General features: G+C 42.4%; 1 protein-coding gene across 1 annotated transcript in view; it reads right to left on the bottom strand.

Annotated features, from left to right (window-relative positions):
- The window catches only part of LARP7 (La ribonucleoprotein 7, transcriptional regulator), a 49,599-nt gene that overhangs the window by 18,202 nt on the left and 6,503 nt on the right, over window positions 1-24,894 (bottom strand). Inside the window, exons 4-7 of the mRNA XM_082275438.1 lie at window positions 17,365-17,529; window positions 15,092-15,200; window positions 9,199-9,552; window positions 7,706-7,844 (exon numbers count right to left, since the gene is read on the bottom strand). Of these exons, the coding sequence (XP_082131564.1) occupies window positions 7,706-7,844; window positions 9,199-9,552; window positions 15,092-15,200; window positions 17,365-17,529 (767 nt within the window). The remainder of the gene's footprint in view (window positions 1-7,705; window positions 7,845-9,198; window positions 9,553-15,091; window positions 15,201-17,364; window positions 17,530-24,894) is intronic.

The following is a 24,894-nucleotide window of genomic DNA, read 5'->3' as shown; positions in this document are numbered from 1 at the left end:
ATTATTGCTGGTGGCTCGTATAGCCGCTAGCAATAATCACTGTGTTCTCCCAGCGGTATTGGCTTCCCCCGTCGGGAGAACACAATGACTCGGAGGAAGGATTTCCCCTAAAACTGACTGTGTTAATGGGGAAATCGAGCGATTTTCTGTCCTGCAACCCATGGTTGCAGGAGAGAAAACCACTCTGTCTATGGCCATCTTAAATACACCAAGCTTGCTTATGTAGAGGTCAGCAGCATGGGTTAAAGCATGTCATAGGAAACAAGTAGATAAGGCCTGGTTTCTAAAAGCGAATAAGCAAAAGTTGTTTAAAATCCAATTTTGCTCACCATTATAGGCTTTGTTACCACATAGAGAAAAACCTTTAAATCTACATTTCTTTGGCCAGGGGTATCATTCCCCAGGACCTAGGCCACTAGAAGAAAATACTAACAAATGACCGTTGATGTGCATGTTGGTGCATATTTTTCAGAAGCCATTTGTATTAACATTCAATGTTTAGACCCACCATTGCCCTGATGCCAATTTAAACCTCCATGCTTCCTGACTCATTTTATGGATGTCCATATCCCCCAATGATCTCAAACAAGTTCTGGATCACTAATTTAAAGTCATAAAGCCACTGTGTCAGCATGACCACCAGGCGACTAGCATTTTCAGAACAATAATGGCAGCCATCAAACTTCCCTCAGCATACGTTTTCTGCAATATGAATAATTTTGGAAATGTGGTTTCAATTTTTTTTGTCATATTTATAGTTTTTTTAGTCATACAGATATGGGCAACCATAATTGCTTGTTACATATACAGGCAGCAATCACAGCTTACTAGTGTGGCAAAGTGATTGTGCTATAGTATCAAGTCTGCTTGGATGCACTTAAACCATAAGAAAATAGCCTCTGATAATACCTGTAAAAGTAAGAATTACCTCCAGCCAAATATTACATTTATGTATTGAGCTAAACCAAAAGTAAAAAGTACTAGTCAGCAATTGTATTTCATGGACAACAGAACATTAAGCTACCAGACACCGCATTGGCTGTCAACATCTTTATTTCTGCAATGCCCCAGCAACATACATTTTTCTACAGGTTTATTCATATACTAGCCATTAAAAACAGTCAGAATAAAGGGTTTCTTCCTTCTTTGGCTAGATCATATGGTGGCAACTATAGATGCGCGCAGTGCATCAGAATATTATATATTTCTTCATTATAAAATTATTAGGATTGCAATTTCCTTATCTGGTGGACTTTATATTCCTAAACAATTTTCTGCTGGATTCATTTGCATGGAATGCAGGCAGTCTGAAAGGCCCCAAACAAAGTTCTGATTGTATTTCGGGGATTACAAAGGGTATGTGTAGTTTGTGCGCATCCTAACGACTTTTGGCTTTTGTATGTATACAATTAGTATGCACCCACGGCCCAGTCTGATTGCAACACAATGCCATTGCAGAGCTTTGATTAGCTCACTCCTGTGTATATTTGCCTCAGGAAAACCTAATCAGCCCAACAGCAGGTTTCACCACTGCAGATAGTTAGCATATGAAACACCCTAGAAAATAAGTAACTGGGTCATCCCTCAGTCATCAGAGGAGTTAAGATTTCCTCTACTTAATCAAGATAAAAAAGGACAAATGGACACAAGACCCTCCCAAAAAAATGAACACACAACACATACATTACAATAACAAAGAGCACTGACCACCCCTTTGGGATTAGTAAGCCAAAATGATAATAGGAAGGTATAAAGGGCATGACAGAGACTCAAAGACCATTCTGAGTATTACAGGAATACAGTTCAGCAGCCAGCAACCAAGGTGAGTGACCACTAGGACCAGATCACAACTGTATAGCTGCCTTCTGCAGTTTACTGACTGCATGCTTGTTACCTCTGAAACAGGCTAAGGCTTAGATAGGCATACGTTTGTATATAGACTAAAACTGAAATTAGATGTTAATGCCACTTATTTTTGAAAACGAAAGAAAAGAAAGCTGGAAACAAGGAGCCATTTCCCATAACAAACACTATGAATTTTTTCTAGATTTCTCTGCTGTGTGTACGTAGCCTTTGGGTCATATTTATAATCCTATTGGAAATATTCGGTCTACATACGTTGTGGCACGATTTACTTATTGAATGTTTATTACACACAAACAGGAATTATTTTATATTTAGCTGTTATTTGCTCTTTATTCATTTGTGTCCCAGCAGACATTTCCATCTAATTACTACTAGACATATTGTTAGAAGGTGTTAGAAATTTGCCTGTTTTCTCATCTTCATTGAACTCTAGTGTATTACCACTAATGGAAGTGGGCATACCTCTCCATTAGGCTTATCTTGTACATCAAAAAAAAACGTGCAAAGTTACAAATTAACCCAAAATCTGATGGCTGCTGTATGATGCTATATGCCTAGCCTCATTTATGTAACTATTTACAATTCTTTCTCCCAGTAGGTTCCATGCTGGAAAAGATCAACAATGTGAAGGACTTTCTTTTACCTTAACATTGAAGTGCTTTTCTGAATTCAAAACAGCAAGTGCTTCAATGTTTTGGTGAAAGAGGGTTCTGCCCTCGCATAGGCAAGGAACCCTTTACAGTGAACTATGGCACATTGTACAAAACTACTGAAAGCAAACAGTGAAGTTTTAATAGCACCAATACATTTATATCAGTACTTGCCTGTACATAATATGTGTAATTAACGATTGCCTTCCATGAAATGTTATGCTTCAATTAACATCTCAGAATGCACCGGCACTTTAACATTGGGGCGCTTCCTGTGTCTTGCAAAGAAGTAAGTGCTTCAATGTTTTAGATCTGGTGGGTTCGATTTCATCCAATGGTTTAGAAAAAACTCAAAAGAAAGGAAATAATGGAAGAAATCTGGAGCCCATGTGCTCTCATATCACAGGTAGCATAGAGAGGATGCTGAATTGCCGCATGCAGCAACCATTGCCAATGTGCACCTCTGTGGGGTAAGAGCTGGAATTGCACTATAGCAATGGTGGTAGTTTGCAGCCGGTCAGCAGTCCAATCACACAAGTCATAAGGATGAGAGTTAAATTATAGTATCAATCATACAAGAATTTATTAATCTAGGATGTGGGGCTCAGTGGTGTGTGTGTGTGTGCGCAGGGCTACTGTTAGAAATCACAGGGCCCCGTACAGCCTACCTGGCAGCCCCCCCCCCCCCCCCCTCAATATACCATAACAATAATTCCACTAAAAATACACTAAAATCATTATGATCGGACACAAACATAACAAAGAACCTGTGTGAATTAGCCCCTTTTTAGTTTTTTACATTAAAAAATATACACACATTTGTTTAAAATGTTAAAAGTGTTCACAATTATTTTACAATTTTTTTTTAATTATTTAGGTTTAAATATATTATTTTTTTTTACAGGGCAGGGAAGCCTGTAGAGCTGGGGGGGGGGGGGTGCACAGTGAAAGGGGGGCACACATGGAGGGGGGGGGGGAAATCAGAAGCAGACAGAATAGGGAGGAGGATCAGTGTTGGAGAAGCAATTGCAAGAATGATGCCCTGTGTCTTGTGTCTCTCCCTTCAGCAGCTGAAAGCTGGCTGGAGTGGGGGGTGGATGGCTTTCAGCTGCTGCCTGCAGGGAGCCACACAGGGCTACCTTCTGTAACTGCCCCTCTGCACCAATTCTCCTGACCTTTTTTTTTCAAACATTTTAAAAAAGCGAATATACTGTAAAATATTGTAAGTATCCTCCTTAATTAAAGCCGCTTGGGTTGCATGCATGAAGAGTATAACAAATAAAGTTTAGTGTGTATATGTATGTATATATGTATATATGTATATATATATATATATATATATATATATATATATATATATATATATATATATATATATATATATATATATATACATACATATACATACACATACACACACACACACACACATACATACATACATACATACATAAACACACACAAAAAAGATTTCTCTATCCATGCTAAACAATGAACTCATAAAATTTCTAGATTATAAAATACATATTTATCTATATGTAGAAAAAGTAAGCAGAAAAGTATCATTTTTTTATTTCAGATATTGCTTGATAGTCTGCAACTAAAAACCAACAACCAAAAATATATGCAGTTCCTTTCATAACGGAAAAAAATAGTTTTGCGCTGTCAAGAAATTTTGAATTAGAAATATAGTGTGTAACAAATAAAAAAAAACAAAGTCCTATAAACGAAATATCAATGTCCACTGCTGTGCTTCAACCAAGTGAATATAAAGTCGGTTACCAAATCCTTAGTCCCCCCCCACAATTTAAGAGGTCTCAATCAATATTTAAAAGATCACAAATCCTGCATTGATGAATGGCTTCCAGCTCTTCCTCTCACTCCTCGGCAATCCTCAAGCCTCACTCTCTCATGAACGGCATGTTCCAAAAGTGGTCACAGGATCGCTTCTCATATACCGGTCTCAGCAGCAAAAACACAAACCAAGGAAAGAGCAAGGAAATCCCATAGTAAAGTACCATTTAAAAACATTAATAAACTACCTCATCCATCTACGCTCATTTTCTCATCTTTTAAATGCAGATTTAGACCTCTTGAATTGGTAAGCGGCATTATATATTTTTTCTCTCTCACCTTCACTTTATTTGATTATTTGCCAAGCGCGGGTTAACCACAACATTGGATCACACAGTTCTTTACATACATATAAGACTAAAAATAAGGTTGCAGGTTAAAACACTTTTTCCACCCAACCCAAAATTGAAAATCAAAACAAATAGTGTAGCACCACCCTAACCAATAGGGTAGCACTACACTGTTTGTTGTTTGATAATCAACTAGACCAGGTTTTAACCAGGGTTCCATCGAGATTTACCTGCCCATCACAGGCAGGTGATGGGTAGAACCCGCCCCCACATATCTGATAGACCAACTGCTCCCCCTGCAGAGCCGTGCACGGAAGAAACATACATAATTGTCCTGTGCTGATCCCAGCTGGCCCCTCCCCTCCTATCCATCCCAGGAGCTTGTATGTGATATCACACAGTAAGGAAAAGAGAGGAGGGCAGGCAGGGATCAGTACGCCAGTTACAATACAGCAGCTTCCCTGCACCGCTTGGCATAAGGAAATCACTTATGCGCTACATACTACAAACCCCAGTATTGTGCTATCCTGCCCCCCTGCCCTGTACTGTGCTCTTCTGACCCCCCTGTGTTCTCTTGACCCTAGTATTATACCCTGCTTCCCCCCACCCTGGTACTGTGCCCTTGTGCTGTGGCCTGCTGCCGGTGCTGCTAAACTCAACACTCTCCTGATCCCAGTATTGTGCCGTGCTGATGGCCCCCATATTGTGCTCTCCTGCCCCCCTCCCAAATTGTGCTGTTCCGTTGTCTCTCTACTCTGCTCTCCTATGCTCCCTATACACTGATCTCCTGATCCCAACCTCATACCGCACAACCCCCCTCTGTCTGTTCCCTCCAGGGCCCCCTGTGCTCTGCCTTGCTGCTCCTCCTGTGTTTTGCCCTGCTAAACCCCTGTACACTGCTAATCTCAAGTATGACCCAGAATTGAGCCTATGTGCAGAAAAAAAATCAAGTACAAGTTTTACATTAAGGAGATAAGAATTGGATATTTATTCTATTATGTAAACGCAATGTCTAAGAATATTTGTTGCTATATAAACAGCTCACTGATGACACCAATGTTCTGTGAGGTGTAGATTTGAAAATCATTTCAGGGGTTCTCCGAGATTCAAACTATTTTTATTTTTTTTTAAGTTTGCTTTAATTTTTTCAAAAAATAATGTGTTACAATGACATAAGATTTGGAGAGGGTTCAAATGCAGGCAATCAAATGTAAATGGTAGGTCTCTCATGCCAGTTTACACTATAGCTATGTCAGACATTGCATGCGATTCACACCTCACTGAAAATAACATGCGATGTCTGCGACGCAAATTCAGCCATAAATTTGCATTGCATTCAGACCAAAGTCGTGTAGGACCCTTTTTTGGGCTACACCAGAATCAGACAGCATGAGTGTTCACACCTATGCGATCAGATTCCTGCTCGAATTGACAGTTCGCTCTGCGATATGCAAACTAATATGGTGGGGTGTCATTAAATATGTATTGGACACTCTCAGCAGTTCCCATATGGCAGTGTGAATGGCCTGTGAGTTGGGTGCGATATGGGAACCCGCAGTGGATTTGCAGGGTTCCTGCATCCTACCAGTGTGAACCGCCACTAAGAGACTAAGGGCTGGTTCTCGTGTGAAGTGTGTTGCGTCAAAGTCCTGCATGCTGCATCTATGATGGACATTCATTAAAACAAGCATTCTTTAGCGTTCAATGTTAGTGTGCATAAAAACGTGTGTAAACTACGACACTCCAAAAACGCACTGCACACATGTGAAACAGCCTTAAAGCTAAACTCCCCAAACAGTGGCAGCTCTTTTCTGCTGAATGAAACCCCTGACCATCCTCCCGTACAATGCAGGACAACTGATCATGCATTGTACATAACTTTCTCACCAAACTACATCTGGTCAGTCCAGTCTTTCAGCAGGGAAGAAGCCTTTGGGAGAAAGAAATAAGGCAAGCAATCCACCTTATTCATCACCTCCTAGAGTCTAGACGAAACAAGCATTTGAAAACATTCTTTCAAAGAGGAGTTGCGTTACTTCATTTTGATAAAATAAGACATCCGCTGCCTATATATATTAAATTTTTTACTACCGGTGTAGGAAAGTGTTCTTTAGAATAATAGTGTATAGGGTAAACCTGTACATTGCCCATATAGTGCAAAGCAACAGGCTCACTTTATTGCCCTCTTCCTCTGCAGTTTATACTTACCTTCATTTTGCTCTCCCACCATCCTATTTAGCCAGCAGGAAAAAAAAACAAAGACTGTCCTGTGTACTGCCTATGTGAGTGCTCAATGTCCTAGTACTGTCACAGAGTGAGTCACCGGTTTTTCCACACCCAAAAGTACTGGGTATTTCCTCCAGCTCACAACACTGAATTGAGAAGGGGGGAAGAGCACAGGAAATTTATACTTCCACAGAGGGCTGGGATTTGACATGCATCTTTTTTTCCCCAAATTGACAAAGCACAGGTTTGCATAATGTTCTGAAGCATGATATAGTAATGGCAAAACCAATAACAGAATTTAACAACCCAATGAGTTTCTTATAAAATAAAAGTATTCACTATTATAAAATACTAAAATGTATTTTGATTCATGTTAATAATCAGACTGCCTCTGTGAAGTCAGAAAGGAATTTCTGCCCCTCAGATGCTAAATTGGTTATAGCTTACCAATTGCTGAGAATACCACCTGCAGATTGTGACTGGCTGAACAAGACAGCAATGTCTTCTCTTCCAACCTAATCACCTTTTCAGGTTTCATTAGCCATACTAAATTGCTGTAAATTAAATTCTGACTTACTGCTATGGAGTATGGTCACATGATGGAACCTTGTATCAGATTGCTGAACCAGAACCCCAAAAATAAATGACAGGTAACTGTAATTGTTCTACCATATTCCAGGCCAGGAGAGCAGCAGCTTTATCTGACCACAGCTTAAACATTACAGCAGCACTGAAAATGATCAAACTCTACTTTAAGATCATATAAACTATAGTTTGCAGATTAAGCTGATGGAGAAAAAGATGATGTCTGGTACATACTTTGACAGGACTCTGAGTGGAATCACCTCTTCCCCAACTCTGTGTCTCTCCTTATGTTTCTTTTTTCTTTTCCTTTTTACTTTCACAGTAGAGGTGTCTTTCTTGTCACTTATGTCCTTTTCTTCTTCTGTAGAAACCTCTGATAGAATGCAACAAAAATAAAAACACACACACCACACAGGTTAACAAAACCAGCCATGAAAACTTGAGTCATACCACTTACAAGCATCTCCCTGGTCTTCACACACCTAAGGCAGCAGCAAAGTGATTTTTTAAATGACCACACAAAAGTGATCTCACATACAGTACCACCTATTAGCATTCAGACATCCCATCATCGATATAGACACTGATGACAATTTATAAACATTTGTGGTCTGCATGAGTACATCCCTGTTTTGAATAATAAAGATTTTAAGATCGCAATTTGTTTACGCAGTCCCAGTTCACACTTGTGCGATGCGGGAAGGCTGCGAATTCGCAGCCTGTTCCCGCATCGCAAACGCACATCTGGCAGTTCCCACTGCCATATGCGATACGCAGGGGGTGTCAATGAAATGTTAACGACAACCCCCAGTTTGATCGCATATAGCAGCGCGATCTGACAGTTCGCACAGGATCGGATCGCACAAGTGTGAACCGATCCTGATGCGGCTGGAAAAAAGGGTCCTGTGCTTCTTTTGTGCGGGTGCAGTGCGAATTTCAGCCATACGAAGTGTAGGGCTGAATTCGCACCGCACATCCGATCTTATGTAATGAAGGAGCAGTGCGCTCCGATATTACATGCGATCGCCGCACTCGCAAGAGTGTGAACCGGCCTTTAAGGCTGTAGCCTGGTAACAGCCATAACATACAGCCCTGAAACTGTGGGAGGGTATAGCCATTACATCCCAGTAGCAAAGGCGCTGGTCAATAATACAGACTCATGGTCCTTTTGCTATACCCCATTTTTCGTTTAAGCTTACTACTACAAGATATCAACTTAGGCTTGTCATAGACAGAGTTACTTTCCTGCAAGAAATTCACTTGATTCCCCATTCAACACAGACATGGAATATCTCCCACCGAGCCATGGGGGGGGGGGGGACCTTGACAGCTGTCCCGCCAAGAGAAAAGTGATTATTGCTAGCGGCCATAACAGCCAAATGCAATAATCGTATGTAAAATGCGGCAGGCTGGTTGTCCCCAAGTTAATCAATCCATTGCTACATTTAGCCTGCTCATACATGGCTCGAATCTTGGCCAGTTCCTACTGAATTGGCTATTTGAATAGTCAATGCAAGTACCATTCTCAGGAAATATCTCCATAATTCTCTCATGGCAGCTTTCCTCTGTGTTAACATTTGAGTACAGGTCCACTTAATTATTGGAGTTATTGTGGATAATTAACAGTCAAGTGGCATTGGACCTCTGAATGCTTATTCTTATTTACAGTTAGAAAGCAGGCCATGAAGAATATAAAGAATTTACAAAAAAGCAATAAAATGCATTACCTTTACATTCCAGAAGGTCTCGGGAAGACTTTGAATCGACAGATTCAGAGTGCATTTTCCTTTGTTTTGAAAAGGAGTCGTCGTGTTCTTCTGAGCTGCTCTCTGTATGTCTTCTCTTGGATGGTCTAACCTCATCAGACTGGTCAGAGCTCTCTGCCCTATCTCTTTTCTTCTTTTCCCTCCTTGAAGACGGTTTATTGGTATCTGAGGATTCAGCCACTGAACTTTCTGACACACTGCGATGCCTCTTAGGTTTTTCCTCCTTTGAAGGTGCTTCATTGTTTTCCTCCTCTGCTTTTTCCTCATTCTCTTTTCTACTCTTCGACTTTTTCTTTTTCTTCTTCTTTTTCTCTTCTAAGGAAGAATAATGTATTAGAATAATGACATAATTCAGCAGAGAAAGTTTAGCATTAAACATGTTCACTTATAAGCACAATTGCTTCATGGTTAGCACTTTGGCCTTGCAGCACTGGAGTCCTTGGTTCAAATGTTGCCCAGGACAGCCTCTGCATGTTCTCCCTTGCTTGTGAAGGTTTCCTCTGGGTACCCCAGTTTACTCCCACACTCCAAAGGCATACTGATAGGCCAATAGGTTATTTTGCTCATGTCCAAATTGGCCTGTGCATGTATGTGAGAAAGGGACCTTAGATAGTAAGCTTTTTGGGGGGTTTCTTGATTTGAGTGTACAGTATTGTAAAGTGATGTGTAAACTGTTGATATCCTGTAATCAAGACATTTTTTCTCAAGTACTTTACACTATGACATATCATATGATTTTGCTGGCCTACTGCTTTAAAAAAAAAAAAAAAAAGACATAGCCTAGAGACTGATGCAAAGGCTGAAACTTTTTCTTACACAACAAAGTGATTAGTCAGGGATGATACTGCAGTGTAAGAATTCCTCTGCTGTGATCCCGACATCGATCAAGCAGAGATCAAAAAAAAAAAAAAGGAGGTTGATGTTGGCTTACTTACCCTATTTCACCACACCTTCAGTGTCATTTACAACTCCACTTACACTTACTCCTCTTACCATTGGGGTCCCCCCACGAAGGTTCTGTCCTTGGACCTCTTCTATTCTAGATCTACACCTCCTCCCTGGGTCAGCCGATAGCCTCCCATGGCTTCAACTACCATTTCTATGCTGATGACACCCAAATCTATATCTCCACCCCTCAGCTCACCCCATCAGTCTCCTCCAACATCACTGATTTACTAACAGACTTATCAGCCAGGATGTCACACCACTTCCCCAAACTGAATTTACCTAAAACAGAGCTCATAATATTTCCTCCCCCACGTCCCCCTTCCCCTGAATTCTCTGTCAAGAGCAATGGATCAACTATCAGTCCCATCACACATGCCACGGTGCTAGAGGTAATCCTGGAATCTGCACTGTCCTTTCAGGCCCACATCCAATCCCTGTCCAAATCATGCCGCCTTAACCTCCACAACATCTCTAGAATACACCCCTTTTTAACCAACACCACCCCAAAGCTTCTAATTCACTCCCTGGTTATCTCTCGCCTCCACTACTGCAACTCCCTCCTCATTGGATTATCTTTACATAGACCATCCCTCCTTCAGTCCATAATGAATGCTGCTGCAAGACTCATCCACCTTACCAACCGTCTCCACCCCTCTCTGCCAATCCCTTCACTGGCTTCCACTCACCCAACATATGAAATTCAAAGTACTAACAATAGTTTACAATGCCATCCACAACTCTGCCCCCAGCTACATCACTAACCTGATCTCAAAATATCAACCAAGCCGATCTCTTCGGTCCTCCCAAGACCTCCTCCTCTCTAGCTCCCTTGTTACCTCCTCCCATGCTCTCCTCCAGGATTTTTCCAGAGCTTCTCCCAACTTTTGGAACTCCCTACTCCAATCTGTCAAACTGTCTCCTAATCCATTCATCTTTAGACGATGCCTGAAAACCCTTCGATTTAAAAAAGCCTATCCGTCGTCTAATACACTGTTTCACTTTCTCCATCAGCTCATCCCCCACAGCTATTACCTTTTGTATCAATCGATCCTCCCTCTTTAGAGATTGTAAGCTCTAAACAAGCAGGGCCCTCTGATTCCTTTTGTTCCAAATTGTATTGTAATTGTAATGTCTGCCTTAATTTTGTTAAGCGCTGCACAAACCGTTGGCACTATATAAATCCTGTATAATAATATAATTATTATTTATTACAATAATAATAATACTAATAGGATGGATAATTAAGAGAGTAAATGAGCAGCTAAATACTAGAAAATTCTTCCCAGCACTGCTCACAAAACCATGCTGTTAGGTCATCTCTGTTGAAGAAAATTATTACAGTTATAGGCTGATCTTTTCTACCAGCAGAGGTCATATGACCACATACCTAGATTTTCAGTCATGTGAACAACAATAGAGGGAACCTTGTACAGTATTTTCTCCAAGGCAAGAAATGTTTTCTTTTTATCTACCCATCCCAGCAAAAATGTATGCAGGCCATACACGGAGTGAATTTCTTTCCTACAACCACAGACAGGCAGTGTTGACAGGGGAATGCCTCCATTGTATTGTCACGGCGGGGGAAGGCGATCAAATTGATCATTGTGGGTACAACCAGCCTGTCCATACATGGTTCGATTCTCAGCCAGTTCAGTAGGAACTGTCTATATGGCCGGCCTTAAAGCAATATTAAACCCAAAACAAAAACAAAATATTATATTGCAGCTTACCAATCCCTTAAAATTCGTTTTCTTTTTTTCCCCTGGTGATCTGGCCAGTAACACACCTCCTTATTAGAGTGCCTCAACTGTGGGTGAAGGAGCACATGGGCCCCTTTGGACAGCAAAACTCAGTTTGTGGGAGGGGAGTGTTAGATCAGTGGTTCTTAACCTTGTTGGAGGTACTGAACCCCACCAGTTTCATATGCGCATTCACCGAACCCTTCTTAATTGGAAAAATAAAATATGATTTTTTCAAATTCAAAACATAGGTATATATTATTTTAGGTATATATTTATACATAGGTGCACAAAATGAACAAAACCATTAAGAACAAAGAACAAAACCATTAAAACATGATTTTCACACAAAAACATAATAATGAATATTTACTGCAAATTAGTGTGACTTTTGCTGTTGTCTTTCAGTTCAGAAATGCGTGGCTTTATCTTGGCAAGTGCCACTCTCATGTCATTTTAAGGTCTCATGTCACCTCACCCTGGCCTGCTGTAAGGGGGGGGGATCTATATGGGGGACGGGACCTCACCTCACCCTGGCCTGCTGTAAGGGGGGGATCTATATGGGGGACCTGGTCCCCCATATAGATCCCCCTTACAGCAGGCCAGGGTGAGGTCCCCCATATAGATCCCAGGTCCCCCATATAGATGCCCCCTTACAGCAGGCCAGGGTGAGGTGAGGTCCCGTCCCCCATATAGATCTCCCCTCTTACAGCAGGACAGGGTGAGGTGAGGTTCGGACCCTGGCCTGCTGTAGGGGGGTCTATATGGGGGACCCCAGAGTGACCTAACCTCACCCTGGCCTGCTGTAGAGGGGGGAAACATATATATGGGGGACCTCACCTCACCCTGGCCTACTGTAAGGGGGATCATGTCCCCCATATAGATCCCCCCTTACAGCAGGCCAGGGTGAGGTGAGGTCCCATCCCCCATTTAGATCTCCTCCCCTCACAGCAGGCCAGGTTCCCAAAAAAATAGATCCCCTTTACATAGTCTTCTCAGTGTTCTCACACAGTCAGTCAGTCACTAGACTAGTACAGCCAGTACTACCCCAGTCCTACCATTTTTTCACCTGTGTCCCGATTCCCGATCACAGGCTAGGTTTTTCTCCTGCAGGCTGCAGGACCACTGTCACCACTGGCTCTCTGACCTCTCACATGCCGGCTTCTTCTGCTGCTGCCTGGCAGTTCTCTCCCACGCTGCGCTGGACGGCCGCTGCACGGGTTAGTCCCTCTACGCACCGCACGCCTGGCCTGTCTCTCCCCCCCCCCCACCACCACTCCACAGTGGGAGATGCCGGCTCCGGCTGGATCGGATTCGGCCGGGAGCCGAGCTGCACAGCCAGCAGTGAGAGTGAGCCAGGGGCAGAGAGAGCTGCGAGCGCGAGCAGACTCAGCGGGCGGCGGCGGCCAGCCTATCATGACAGAGTGAGTGACATGACACTGCGGAGCGGATGCGCCCCCCCCCCCCAGATGTTGCGCCCGGTGCGGCCGCCCCCCCCCCCCTGCACCCCCCATGCTATGCCACTGGATGTTATGCATTTCCATGATGACGGCGCGGAGCGGGAGCAGAAGGACATGCCGAAACTGGAGAAATAGTCCCTGACAGCGAAGTGGTACTAGCGGAGGGTGTGCCGAACCCTCGAGACTGACCCACCCCACCGAAGACTTAACCCGATCGAACCCAGGTTAAGAACCACTGTGTTAGATGCACTAGCAGATTTTGATACACTAAGGAATTGAAGCCAAACTTCAGCAAATACTTTACAAGCAAATAGAGCGAACAGTTTTTTGGTAATAAAGATTTAAAAATCAATAGGCTAACCATTATAAGCATCCCTGTCAGGGGTAAACCACAGGACAGTTAAAAAAAAACAAAAAAAAAAAAAACAACAGATTTACTGGCCAGATCACCATTCCAGCCTTGTGCAGGGTCTACCATCTCGTCCCTGATGACATTTGACAGCTCTTTGGTCTTGCCCATGATGGGGAGGTTTGAATGGAAGAAGGATTCTGTGGACAGGTGTCTATTACACACATAAGGAGTTGTTAAGAGTGCCTTCCTAAATTGACAGGACTCATCTGTGTACCCCATGAGCATACACTGTAGCCAGTCTGTGGGGGCCAGAATTATTGTTGATTGGTAGGGCATCAAAAACCTTTTTTACTCACTGAACTGCAACTCAATTTATAACATGTGTATTTGTGGATTTTTGGCTGATATTCTGTCTCTATCATTTAAAATACACCTATAACAATTATAGACCCTTAATTTCTTTGTAAGTGGGAAAACTTACAAAATCTACAGGGAATCAAATAATTATTTTCCCCACTGTACAACCCATAATATGGAGTTTTCATAGATGGGAGTCAGATGAACTACCGCAGCTTAAGGTACCAATAACTCAGCAAGGAATCCCCAGTCTGTCACTGGTATAAAACTGGGAAAAGCTGTGCTGGTTGTCTGAATGGAGAGACTTACAGGATTTTATATATCCAGTATATGTGAATCACTAATTTCTTCATGGCTAACTGGAGAAACCATGAAGGAGTTTAATACATCAGATATTATACATGAATACTAGGGCTGTTGGCTAACTGGAGAGACTTCCAGAACTTCATAGCATGAATTTACACAGCAGCTTGTTGATAGTGGAGAAGTCTTTCAGAAAAAATTCCAAACAGCAAAGCTGAAGAAAACATGAAATCCTCTAAGGACACAAGCAAAAATGATGGCATGGTGGTTGTGGGTGGGGTTACCCTGTGCTGGTCAAAAACGTTTTTGTTGAAATTTCTCCTGTAGGGGACAATATACCCCAGAAGTCAAAATCTTAGGTATTCCTGTAGAGGATAACAAATCAATTTACTGCAGCTTACCAGTCCTTAGCTGTGGTGTCAGCATTCATATTCTTTTCCCCTTTAGTTTTATCTGGTGATCCTGCAGCAACACTTTCTGTTCCAGGTTGACGGTGCTCCCTCACTGTACTATATGTATGGAGAAGCAGAGCTGTCACCCTAGGACAGGAAGTAAATTAGGACTACGGAACACCAGCACCTCTCCTTACCATGGGTCAAGGGGGTTGTTCTTAGCTCAAAGAGAGAACTGTGAACAATGCTAACGCTTGATAAAACACAGAGAGGAGTAACACACATGCAAAACTGAGCTCATACCAAGGTCCCGTGATTCAGAGACTGTTAACTCCGGAACGTACTTGTTCTTTACAGTCTTGGGGAAAATCCCAGCCTTCCTTGGTGCTTCCTCTGGAGGATTATTTAAGAGCTAAAGAAAAAAAAATTACAAAAGAAGTTGAGGCAAAATAGTGGAAACCTGTGAGGTAAAAATACATCTGCTGGCATGAGGTTTATTATTAGAAAACATTCAGTGTGAATTTCCTTTGTAACATTAACCTGAAATAAAACACACCAACCTAAGAGTAGACTATGATTTATGACAGTATTTATACCATTTCATTCCTTAACCTGGTCACAATTAGGTGATATTTTAAAAGGATATAAATGTTTTGCTGCCAAAAAACATGCAGAAATTCCAAAATGTTTTGTGCATAAAACTATGAAATCACCCTAGGGATTTTGCTGTTAAAGTGAAATGAACACATATAGGAATCAGGTCTGCTGAGAATACACAAAGAGACTAACACAAAAAAAAAAAATACCTGTAACAAGCAACAGTCCCAGCCGGTGTACAGACACCCTAAATTACAGGAAACCGAAGTAGAGAAAGGGCAAGCCATTTTGTCCCTAGGTCTCTTTACAAAGCCTGTTTTCTCCTCCCAGTCCACTGGCTCACATGCCTCCTCTGTCTGCCCTTGACACCAGCATGGGCAATCAGGATAGAAAGTGGTGGTAGACCAGGGAACGGGAAGGTGGAGTGAACAAGGAACTTCTCAGCTCTGAACATTCCTTGGTTGACAGATATCAGGATCTTGGTGGGAGCAGCCAGGTACACTGCAGATCAGGGACACTTCATGCAATCACACACAGTTACTGCATGTGCATGGGATTGAGTGGGGCCTTAAAATACTTTAAGCAGCATCACAGAATTGATCTGCACATAGAAGTATGACAGAGTTCTATCTGAAACATATTTTCACACAGAAAAACTGACAAGGGTGAAAGGGCCATCAAGTCAACATAAAGTCTAACAGTGACTTTGAACTGAGGCTGTGGAGTTTTTTTTTTTCACTCGCTTCTCTAAATGCTAAATAATGATGAACTGTCTTTAATGCCTATGTAAAGTCTTTGCTCAGTATTAGAAGTCAGCAGATACCACAGACAAGTAGCCAGTTCTGATTGGTAACAAATCTCACTGACATTTCATGGCATTTATACATAGAAAAGGGGAAGGATTATAAAAAGTCGACATTTGTGAGACACTAGATGTATGCTATAATACAGTCCTAACATTTTTAGTGTTTTTTTCCATCCTGAAGTATAAGCCGTTTATATTTTGCCTACCTTGGTACCTTTCCCCCCTTATTAACATGCAAATGAAGTTTTTAAAGAATATCTGTTTTTATATTGTACCTTATTTTTAACCTAGTATCATCACTGGGTCTCTGTGCCCACCTATGCAATGTAGGCAGATTATAGCAGGTAGGAGGGGCTAGCAGAGTGCTGTACATAGCTTCCTAAAAATATCACAGCACCCTGCTTCAGAAGGTCTCGCAAGAGCCCTCAGCCTTGTTGCAAGCAGTGAGCTGGCTCTTGGGAGAAGTGATTCAAAGATCAAATTGGATGAACGTCAGCCTGATGGAGGGGGTATTCCTAGGAAGGCTGCATTAGCCAGGTTTTCCTAGGCAACACTCATATGATGATGAGCCTCTATTATTGAAATAACTGAAATCCATTAGATAAAAAGGGGTAGATCAAGGACAGTTAGGCTTAAGAGGAAAGAGCTAGATGATGCTGGAAGTCCTCTAACAAGGAAATGAGGAGGAGTCTGTATGACTTGCTGCAGCTTCTAAAGCACATTAGGAGAAGCTTGTGGTGTTCAGTAAAATCAGACTAAGCCATTGCATTACAGGGGAGGAGCCTGTACATCTGTAACACTGAAAATAAAGCTGGAGTTCAGTTTTAATTTTTCCAAAGTTACCATAACATCACTCAATAGCTATTTCTTAAAAGACAAAATGGGCTGTATGTTTTTGCAGGGACTTGATCTGTGTACATGCATGGAATTTAATAACCTAGCAAAGCTGAGGAGTCAACAATTAGGAGTAAGCAAGGTTACATTTTAAGTCCCAAGCAACAGTGGCATTTGTTGGTGTCTATGTTAAGGTTTATACTCACACAGACAGCTCTTTTTTTTTTTTTTTTTTATAAGTAAAACGGCTTTTGCTGACCAATGTGTAACAGATTTATTTACGGCTGAGGAAGGTAATTTTCATTGACACAGTACGATCTAATAAAAGGAGAGGCATTACCTCAATGGCTTTCGCAGCTTGTGCTTGAGTCTCAAACTCAATGAATGCAAATCCTTTTGTGTCACCTGTGGATTTGTATCTGGGAATGCTAATATAGACAACCGATCCACATTTACCAAAAACGCGATCAATCCAGCTGTGGGAAACATTCTTTGGAAGTAGTTCCTGAGAATAGAAAGCAATACATGAAAACATTAATTAGTATTCTACAAAGCCAAGTAAAATACCAGGCAGTGTTTGAAATAGGTTTGATGCCAATGGCAGTTTACCAGCCCTTCGATTTTAATTACTTTTAAATTTTATACACATTGATCTTTCCTTGCCAGAAATGCAATGGAAGGTTCGTTTCTTTCCAAGCAATCCTCTGTAAACTACTAATTCCTCCACCACCTATGTAATGGAGATGAATAGGAAGACATGTTTGTATTCCAGATCAGGACAAGCCTCATGTTACATTGTTCCTAAACAGATACAGGGAACAGGGGTGGGTAACACAGGCCAGTGTATAACCAAAAATTACCTTCCCTCCCAACTCCCCCAGTATAGAACTACTGGACACTGGGAGGATTACCAAAAGGAAATATGCTATTTTTGTAGTGTGAATATCGGAACATTCTCTATGTGCCAAATCAAAAACGTCACTACACTTCTATGTGTTGTTGTGCCAACCATGCAACAAATGAATGAATTGTCATGTGACAATTATATAGTACATAAAACAGAGAAAGGACAGCAGTTTTTTTAGAATTATTATGGTGTTACGTTATATTGGTGTAAATGTTGAAGCTTCTGAAATTCAGATGAACTTGCACGTACGCTGATATAAATGTAGCCTAAGTGCTGGTTCACGCTAGTGCGATGATAGACATTGCATGTGATCTGCACCGCACTGCTATGAAGATTACATGCGATGTCTGTGCCATGCGATTTCAGCCATATAAAAAACTGTATGGCTGAAATCGCATTGCATTCGCACCAAAATGGTGCAGGGCCCTTTTTTTGATCCGCACTCGAATTGGATCGTATGGATGTTCACACCTATGCAATCCGATTCCTGCACCATTACATAGTTCACGCTGCAATCTGCAAACCAATCTGGGGGTGTCATTAACTCTAGATTGACACCCCAGCGGTTCACAGATCTCAGTGTGAACTACTGTGCGATTCTGGTGCGATGCGGGAACTGGCACTGAATCGCAGGGTTTCCACCATTGCACCAGTGTGAACCGGGACTTACCCACTAAAAGACTTGTAAATATGCTTTGCTAGGCTGAACAGCTAGTTTGGTGACCTGACTTTTCTCTGTTGTGTTTAACCGGTTGCCGACAAAACGCAGTGTATTTACTGCAGCAGCGTGGCACCCCTAGGCAAACAGACGTAGGGCTACGTCAGTCACAAGCTCGCGGCAGCTCGCTCCTGCCCCCAGACGGCAGCGGGGAAGCCGATGCACGGGTCAGGCGGCTCGGATTGCCGCCTGACACCCTCGATTGTTCCCCACAGAGAGGACGGTCGGCTGTTGTAAACACAGCTGACCATTCTTATCCCTGGAATGATCATAGAGCCCCTGTGATCCTTCTATATAAAATCACAGGTCTCTATGGTCATTTCAGAAGCCAAGCCCCCCTCAGTTAGAATCACTCCCATAGGCTCACATTTAACCCCTTGATCACCCATAATGTTAACCCCTTTCCTTGCAGTGTCATTATTACAGTAACAGTGCATATTTTTAGCACTGATTATTGTAGTAATGTCACTGGTCCCCCCAAAAGTGTCAAAAATGTCAGTTAGGAGTCCGATCTGTCGGCCGCAATGTTGCAGTCCTGCTAAAAAAAAAAAAAAAAAAAAAAAAAAAAAAAAAAACACAATAAAAATGGCATAATTCTTTCCCGTAGTTAGTAAACGCTATAACTTTTGCACAAACCAATCAAAATACGCTTATTGCTATTTTTTTTACCAAAAATATGTAGCAGAAAACAAATTGGCCTAAAAGGTTAAAAACATTTATTTTTCTATTTTTTGAGAATGTTCTATAGCAGAATGTGAAAATTTTTTTTTTTTTTTTTTTTTTTTTCACAATTGTCGTTCCTTTTTTGTTTATAGGAAAAAAAAAAAAAAAAAAAAACCCACAGGTGATCAAATACCATCAAAAGAAAGCACTATTTGTGGGGAAAAAAAGGACATCAATTTTATTTAAGTACAGTATCGCATGTCACAATTGTCCGTTAAAGTAACGCAGTGCCGAATCGCAAAATAGGTCCTGGTCATTAAGGGGGAAAATCTTCCAGGTCCAGAAGTGGTTAAGCAAAGTAGCTTGGCACTGAGCTTTCCCCAGCCTGCTGACTAGACAACGAAGGAGCAGCAACACACTGATGTGGAAATCGCTCATTTCAGAGTTTTCTCTAAATGTAAAGTGCCTTGAAAAAGTATTCATTCCCCTTGACATTTCCACATTTTGTCATGTTATAACCAAAAACATAAAATGTACTTTATTGGGATTTTATGTGATAGGCTAGACCAACACAAATGGGTAGATTTACAAAAACTGGTGCACTCAGAATCTGTTGCAGCTGTGCATGGTAGCCAATCAGCTTTTAACGTCAGCTTGTTCAATTAAGCTTTGAAAGTAAAAACTCAAAGCGGATTCCTTTTTATGCAGAGTTGCACCAGATTTTACACTCTTCAGTTTTAGTAAATCAACCCTAAAATGGCTTATAATTGTGAAGTGGAAGGCAAATGATAAATGGTTTTCAACATTTTTTTACAAACAAATATCTGAAAAGTGTGGCGCTCGTTTGTATTCAGACCCCTGAGTCAATACTTTGTAGAACCACATTGGCTGCAAGTCTTTTTGTGTTTGTTTCTACCAGTTTCTAGAGAGTGACATTTTTACACATTCTTTAAAAAAAAAAGCTCAAGCTCTGTCCGATCGGATGAGAGCGTTTGGGTACAATTTTCAAGTCTTGCCACAGATTCTCAATTCGATTTAGGTCTGGACTTTGACTGGGCCATTCTAATATAAATTCTCCATATTCTTTAATTTAAAACATTCCATTGTAGCTCCGACTGTATTTTTAGGGTTGTTGTCCTGCTTGAATGTAAACCTTTGCCCCAGTCGCAAGTCTTTTTCAGACTCTAACAGATTTTCTTCTAAGATTGCCCTGCATTTGGCTCCAATTATCTTCCCATCAACTCTGACCAGCTTTCCTGTCCCTGCTGACGAAAAGCAACCCCACAGTATGAGGTTGCTATCACCATGTATCATGGTGGGGATGATGGGTTCAGGGTGATGTGCAGTCTTAGTTTTCCACCACGCAGTGTTTTGCTTGAAGGCCAAAAAGTTCAATTTTGGTCTCATCTGACCAGAGCACCTTCTTCCACATGTTTGATGTGTCCCCCACATGGCTTCTCACAAACTGCAAACGGGACTTCTTATGGCTTTTATTTCAACAATGGCTTTCTTCTTGCCCCTCTTCCATAAAAGCCAGATTTGTGGAGTGCACGACATATGGTTATCCTGTGGACAGATTCTTCCACCAGAGCTGTGGATCACTACAGCATCTCCAGAGTTACCATGAGTCTCTTGGCTGTTCTCTGAATAATGCTCTCCTTGCCCGGACTGTCAGTTTAGGTGGACAGCCATGTCTTGGTAGGATTGCAATTGTGCCACACTCTTTCCATTTTTGGATGATGGATTTAACAGTGCTCCGTAAGATGTTCAAAGCTTGGGTTTTTTTTATATAAACCTTAACCCTGCTTTAAACTTCTCCACAACTTTATCTCTGACCTGTCTGGTGTGTTTCTTGGCCTTTATTAACCACTTGCAGACCGCCAGCAGTACATATACTGTGGCAGGTCGGCTCTGTCCCGTGAAACAACGTAACTGTACGTCGCTACGTGGGACCGCTAGTGGGGGCGCGTGCGCCTATACGCCACAGGGGGAGCCAAATCAGCAGCTCCGGCGGTTGCTGCCGGGCACCCGCGATCACTCCCCATGGAGACAGAACGGCGGTCTGCCGTTAACACTGTTCTGTTAGTAATGAACACAGGGATCCTGTGTGCCTCCTTTTTAGGAACACAGGTCTCTGTGTTCATTCAGTAAATACAACCCCACAAAGTTAGAAAGCACCCCCTAGGGACACTTAACCTTTTAAGCGCTCCTGGTGTTAACCCCTTTCCTGCCAGTGGTACTAGTACACCGACAGTGCTTAATTTTAGCACTTACTCTAGTAATGTCGCTGTTCCACCTAAAAGTGTCAGTTAGGTGTCCGTTGCAATGTCACAGCCCCCCAAAAAAAAAAAAAAAATTGCCACCATTGCTAGTAAAAATAATAAAATAAAAGTGACAAATCTTTCCCATAGTTTGGAGGCCCAATAACTTTTGCGCAAACCAATCACTTATTAGGGTTTTTTTCTACCAAAAATATATAGCAGAATACAAATTGGCCTAAAATAATGAAAAAAATAGATTTTTTTTTTTTTTAATTGGGAAAGTTTTATAGCAGAAAGTAAAAAATATATATATTTTGTTCCTTTTCAGAATGGTCACTCTTTTTTGTTTATAGCGCAAAAAAAAAAAAATAAGTTATTACCTGATAACTCCCTTTCCAGGAATCCTCCAGGACGGTCACATGAGAGATGGCTCCTCCTCCTACAGGAAACACAAGCATAGTTAAGTATAGGCTGCCCCACAGTTGTAAAAAGATGAACTGGCCTGCTTAAGCGACTAGCTCAAACTATAAATTCTAAGCATACAATTTGTTAATAGGGTGGGGGTCCACCGTCCTGGAGGATTCCTGGAAAGGGAGTTATCAGGTAATAACTTATTCTTTCCCAAGTCATCCTCCAGGACGGTCACATGAGACCCCAACGATGCATACCTAGGGTGGGACTACTGCCTGGAGCACTTTGCGACCGAAGGATAGATCCTGGGCGGAGACCAGGTCGACCCTGTAGTGTTTGACAAATGTCGAATCACTAGCCCAAGTGGCTGCCTTGCAGATTTGTTCTGCTGAGGCCCCAGCCTTTTCTGCCCAAGATGTTGATATTGCTCGGGTGGAATGAGCTTTGATGCCGGCTGGTAAACTTTTGTTTTGTCCTGTGTAGGCGGTGTGGATGGCCATCCTGATCCACCTGGCTATGGATGATTTAGAAGCTGCTTCACCCTTCTGAGTACCTCCAAACAGGACAAATAAGTTAGCTGATTTCCTGATTTCCCTGGTAGCTTCTATGTAGTGCAAGATACACCTCTTGACATCTAGTGTAGAAAAAACTTCCTCACCTGGTGAGGTTGGATTTTGACAGAATGACGGAAGGACTACCTCTTGCGTCCGATGGAAATCAGATGATACCTTCGGAAGGAAGAGAGGATCCGTCCTCAAGATTAGTTTGTCCGGAAAAATCTTTAGGAAAGGCTCCTTCATGGATAGAGCCTGTAGGTCACTCACCCTTCTAGCTGATGTAATTGCCACAAGAAAGGCCGCTTTCAGAGTAAGATTCTTCAAGTTAGATTCCTCCAATGGTTCGAAAGGGGCTTTGGTGAGTGCCTGAAGTACTAATGTTAGGTCCCATGGGGCTAAGCTAAGATTTTTACTAGGCCTGGACCTTTGTATAGATTTGAAGAATCTCTTCACTAAAGGATCTTCTCCTATAGGTTTTTCCAGGAAAATCGACAGTGCTGCTGCCTGTACTTTAAGGGTACTTACAGCCAGACCCTTGTCTGCTCCGTCCAGGAAAAATTCTAGCACCGTGCTAATGTCTTTTAGATTTTTGTTGTTGTGCTCCATCTTAAGTCTGTACGTCTTCCATATCTTGTTGTAGATCCTCCTGGTTACAGGTTTTCTGCTCTGGAGCAGTACTTCCGTGACTCTTGTAGAAAGTCCTTTATTTAATAGTATGCTCCGTTCAGGATCCATGCCGCTAGTTGTAGCGTCTGACTGGAGGGGTGATGCGCTCCCTTTTGAGCCAGAAGGTCTTCCTGAGCTGGTAACATCCAGGGTTCCTCCTCCGCCATTTTCCACAGCGGGGAGAACCAAGCTCGTTTTGGCCAGAAGGGTGCCACCAGTATTACCCTCGTCCCCTCTTGATGGATTTTCCTGATAGTCCTCGGAATCAGTTGTATCGGTGGAAATGCGTATGCCAGGCGAAAGTTCCAGGGAAATGCTAGGGCATCTATGCCCAGCGCTTCTCTTTCCTTGTGTAGGGAGAAGAATGACCTTACTTTTCTGTTGTTCGCTGTGGCGAACAGGTCCACCTCCGGTGTGCCCCACTTTTGTACCAGCAGATTGAAAACCTGTTGATTTAGTTCCCATTCTGCTGGATCCAGTTGCTTTCTGCTCAGTAGATCTGCCAGTACATTTGCTGATCCCTTTATATGCACTGCCGAAATGGATAAGAGGTTTGCTTCCGCTTCCGATAGGATTTCCTGCGCTATTCTCATCAGGGGCTTTGAGCGTGTACCACCTTGGTGGTTGATGTAAGAGACTGTCGTCATGTTGTCTGACTGGATTTGGACATGTTTCCCATTTGTCTCTTGTTGGAATCCTATCAGTGCCTCTCTTACGGCCGCCAGTTCCCTCATGTTTGAGGATACTTCCTCCCCAGAGTGGCACCAGGTTCCTTGTCTTACCTGGTGTCCTATGTGGGCTCCCCAACCGAAGAGGCTTGCGTCCGTCGTTATCCTGATCTGTACTGTCGGCATCCAGAGTCTCCCTTGAGATAATAAATCTCCCTTTAGCCACCAGGTTAGCGACTTCTTTACCAATGGTGGGATCTTTATTAAACCGTCCAGCTCCGCGGTCTTCCCATTCCAGTGACTCAAAAGATGTCTCTGTAGGGGTCTCATGTGGAATTGAGCCCACTGCTCTGCAGGGATGGCTGATGACATGAGGCCTAGGACCATCATAGTTTCTCTTCTTGATATCTGGCGTAGGTCTATCAGGCGTCTTGTAGCTTCTTGAAGCTTCACAATCTTGTTCTCTGGTAACAGGATTTTTTGTGTTACTGTGTTGATTCGGTAACCCAGGAACACTGTCTCTTGTGAAGGGACTCTGTTTGATTTCTGGGTGTTGATCACCCACCCCAGAGATGTTAGGAAGTCCTCTGTTGTTCTGAGACTTCCCAACACTTCTGCCTCTGACTTGCCGTATATCAGGAAATCGTCCAAGTAGGGAATAATCTGGACCCCTTTTACTCGGAGGACCTGGACCACCTCTGCCATGATCTTGGTAAAGATTCTTGGTGCCGAGGAGATTCCAAATGGGAGTGCCTGGAACTGAAAAAGACGCACCCTTGACCCCAACTTGGTTGCGAACCTCAGAAACTTTTGATGTTTTGTGTGTATGGGCACATGTAGGTAAGCGTCTTGGAGATCTAGTGTTACCAAAAAAGCATCTTCGGGAAGTAGCGTCCTCACTGAGAAGATGGACTCCCATCTTGAACCTCCTGTACCTTACTCTTCGGTTGAGGTCCTTGAGGTTCAGGATTAGGCGATGTTTGCCTGAAGGTTTTTGTCTTAAAAAGACTCTGGAGAAA

The sequence above is a fragment of the Pelophylax lessonae genome, assembly GCF_965119305.1.
Source record: "Pelophylax lessonae genome assembly, chromosome: 1".
Taxonomy (NCBI): Eukaryota; Metazoa; Chordata; class Amphibia; order Anura; family Ranidae; genus Pelophylax; species Pelophylax lessonae.
The sequence above is the reverse complement of the archived record's forward strand: the minus strand, read 5'-3'. Positions and strand labels throughout refer to the sequence as shown.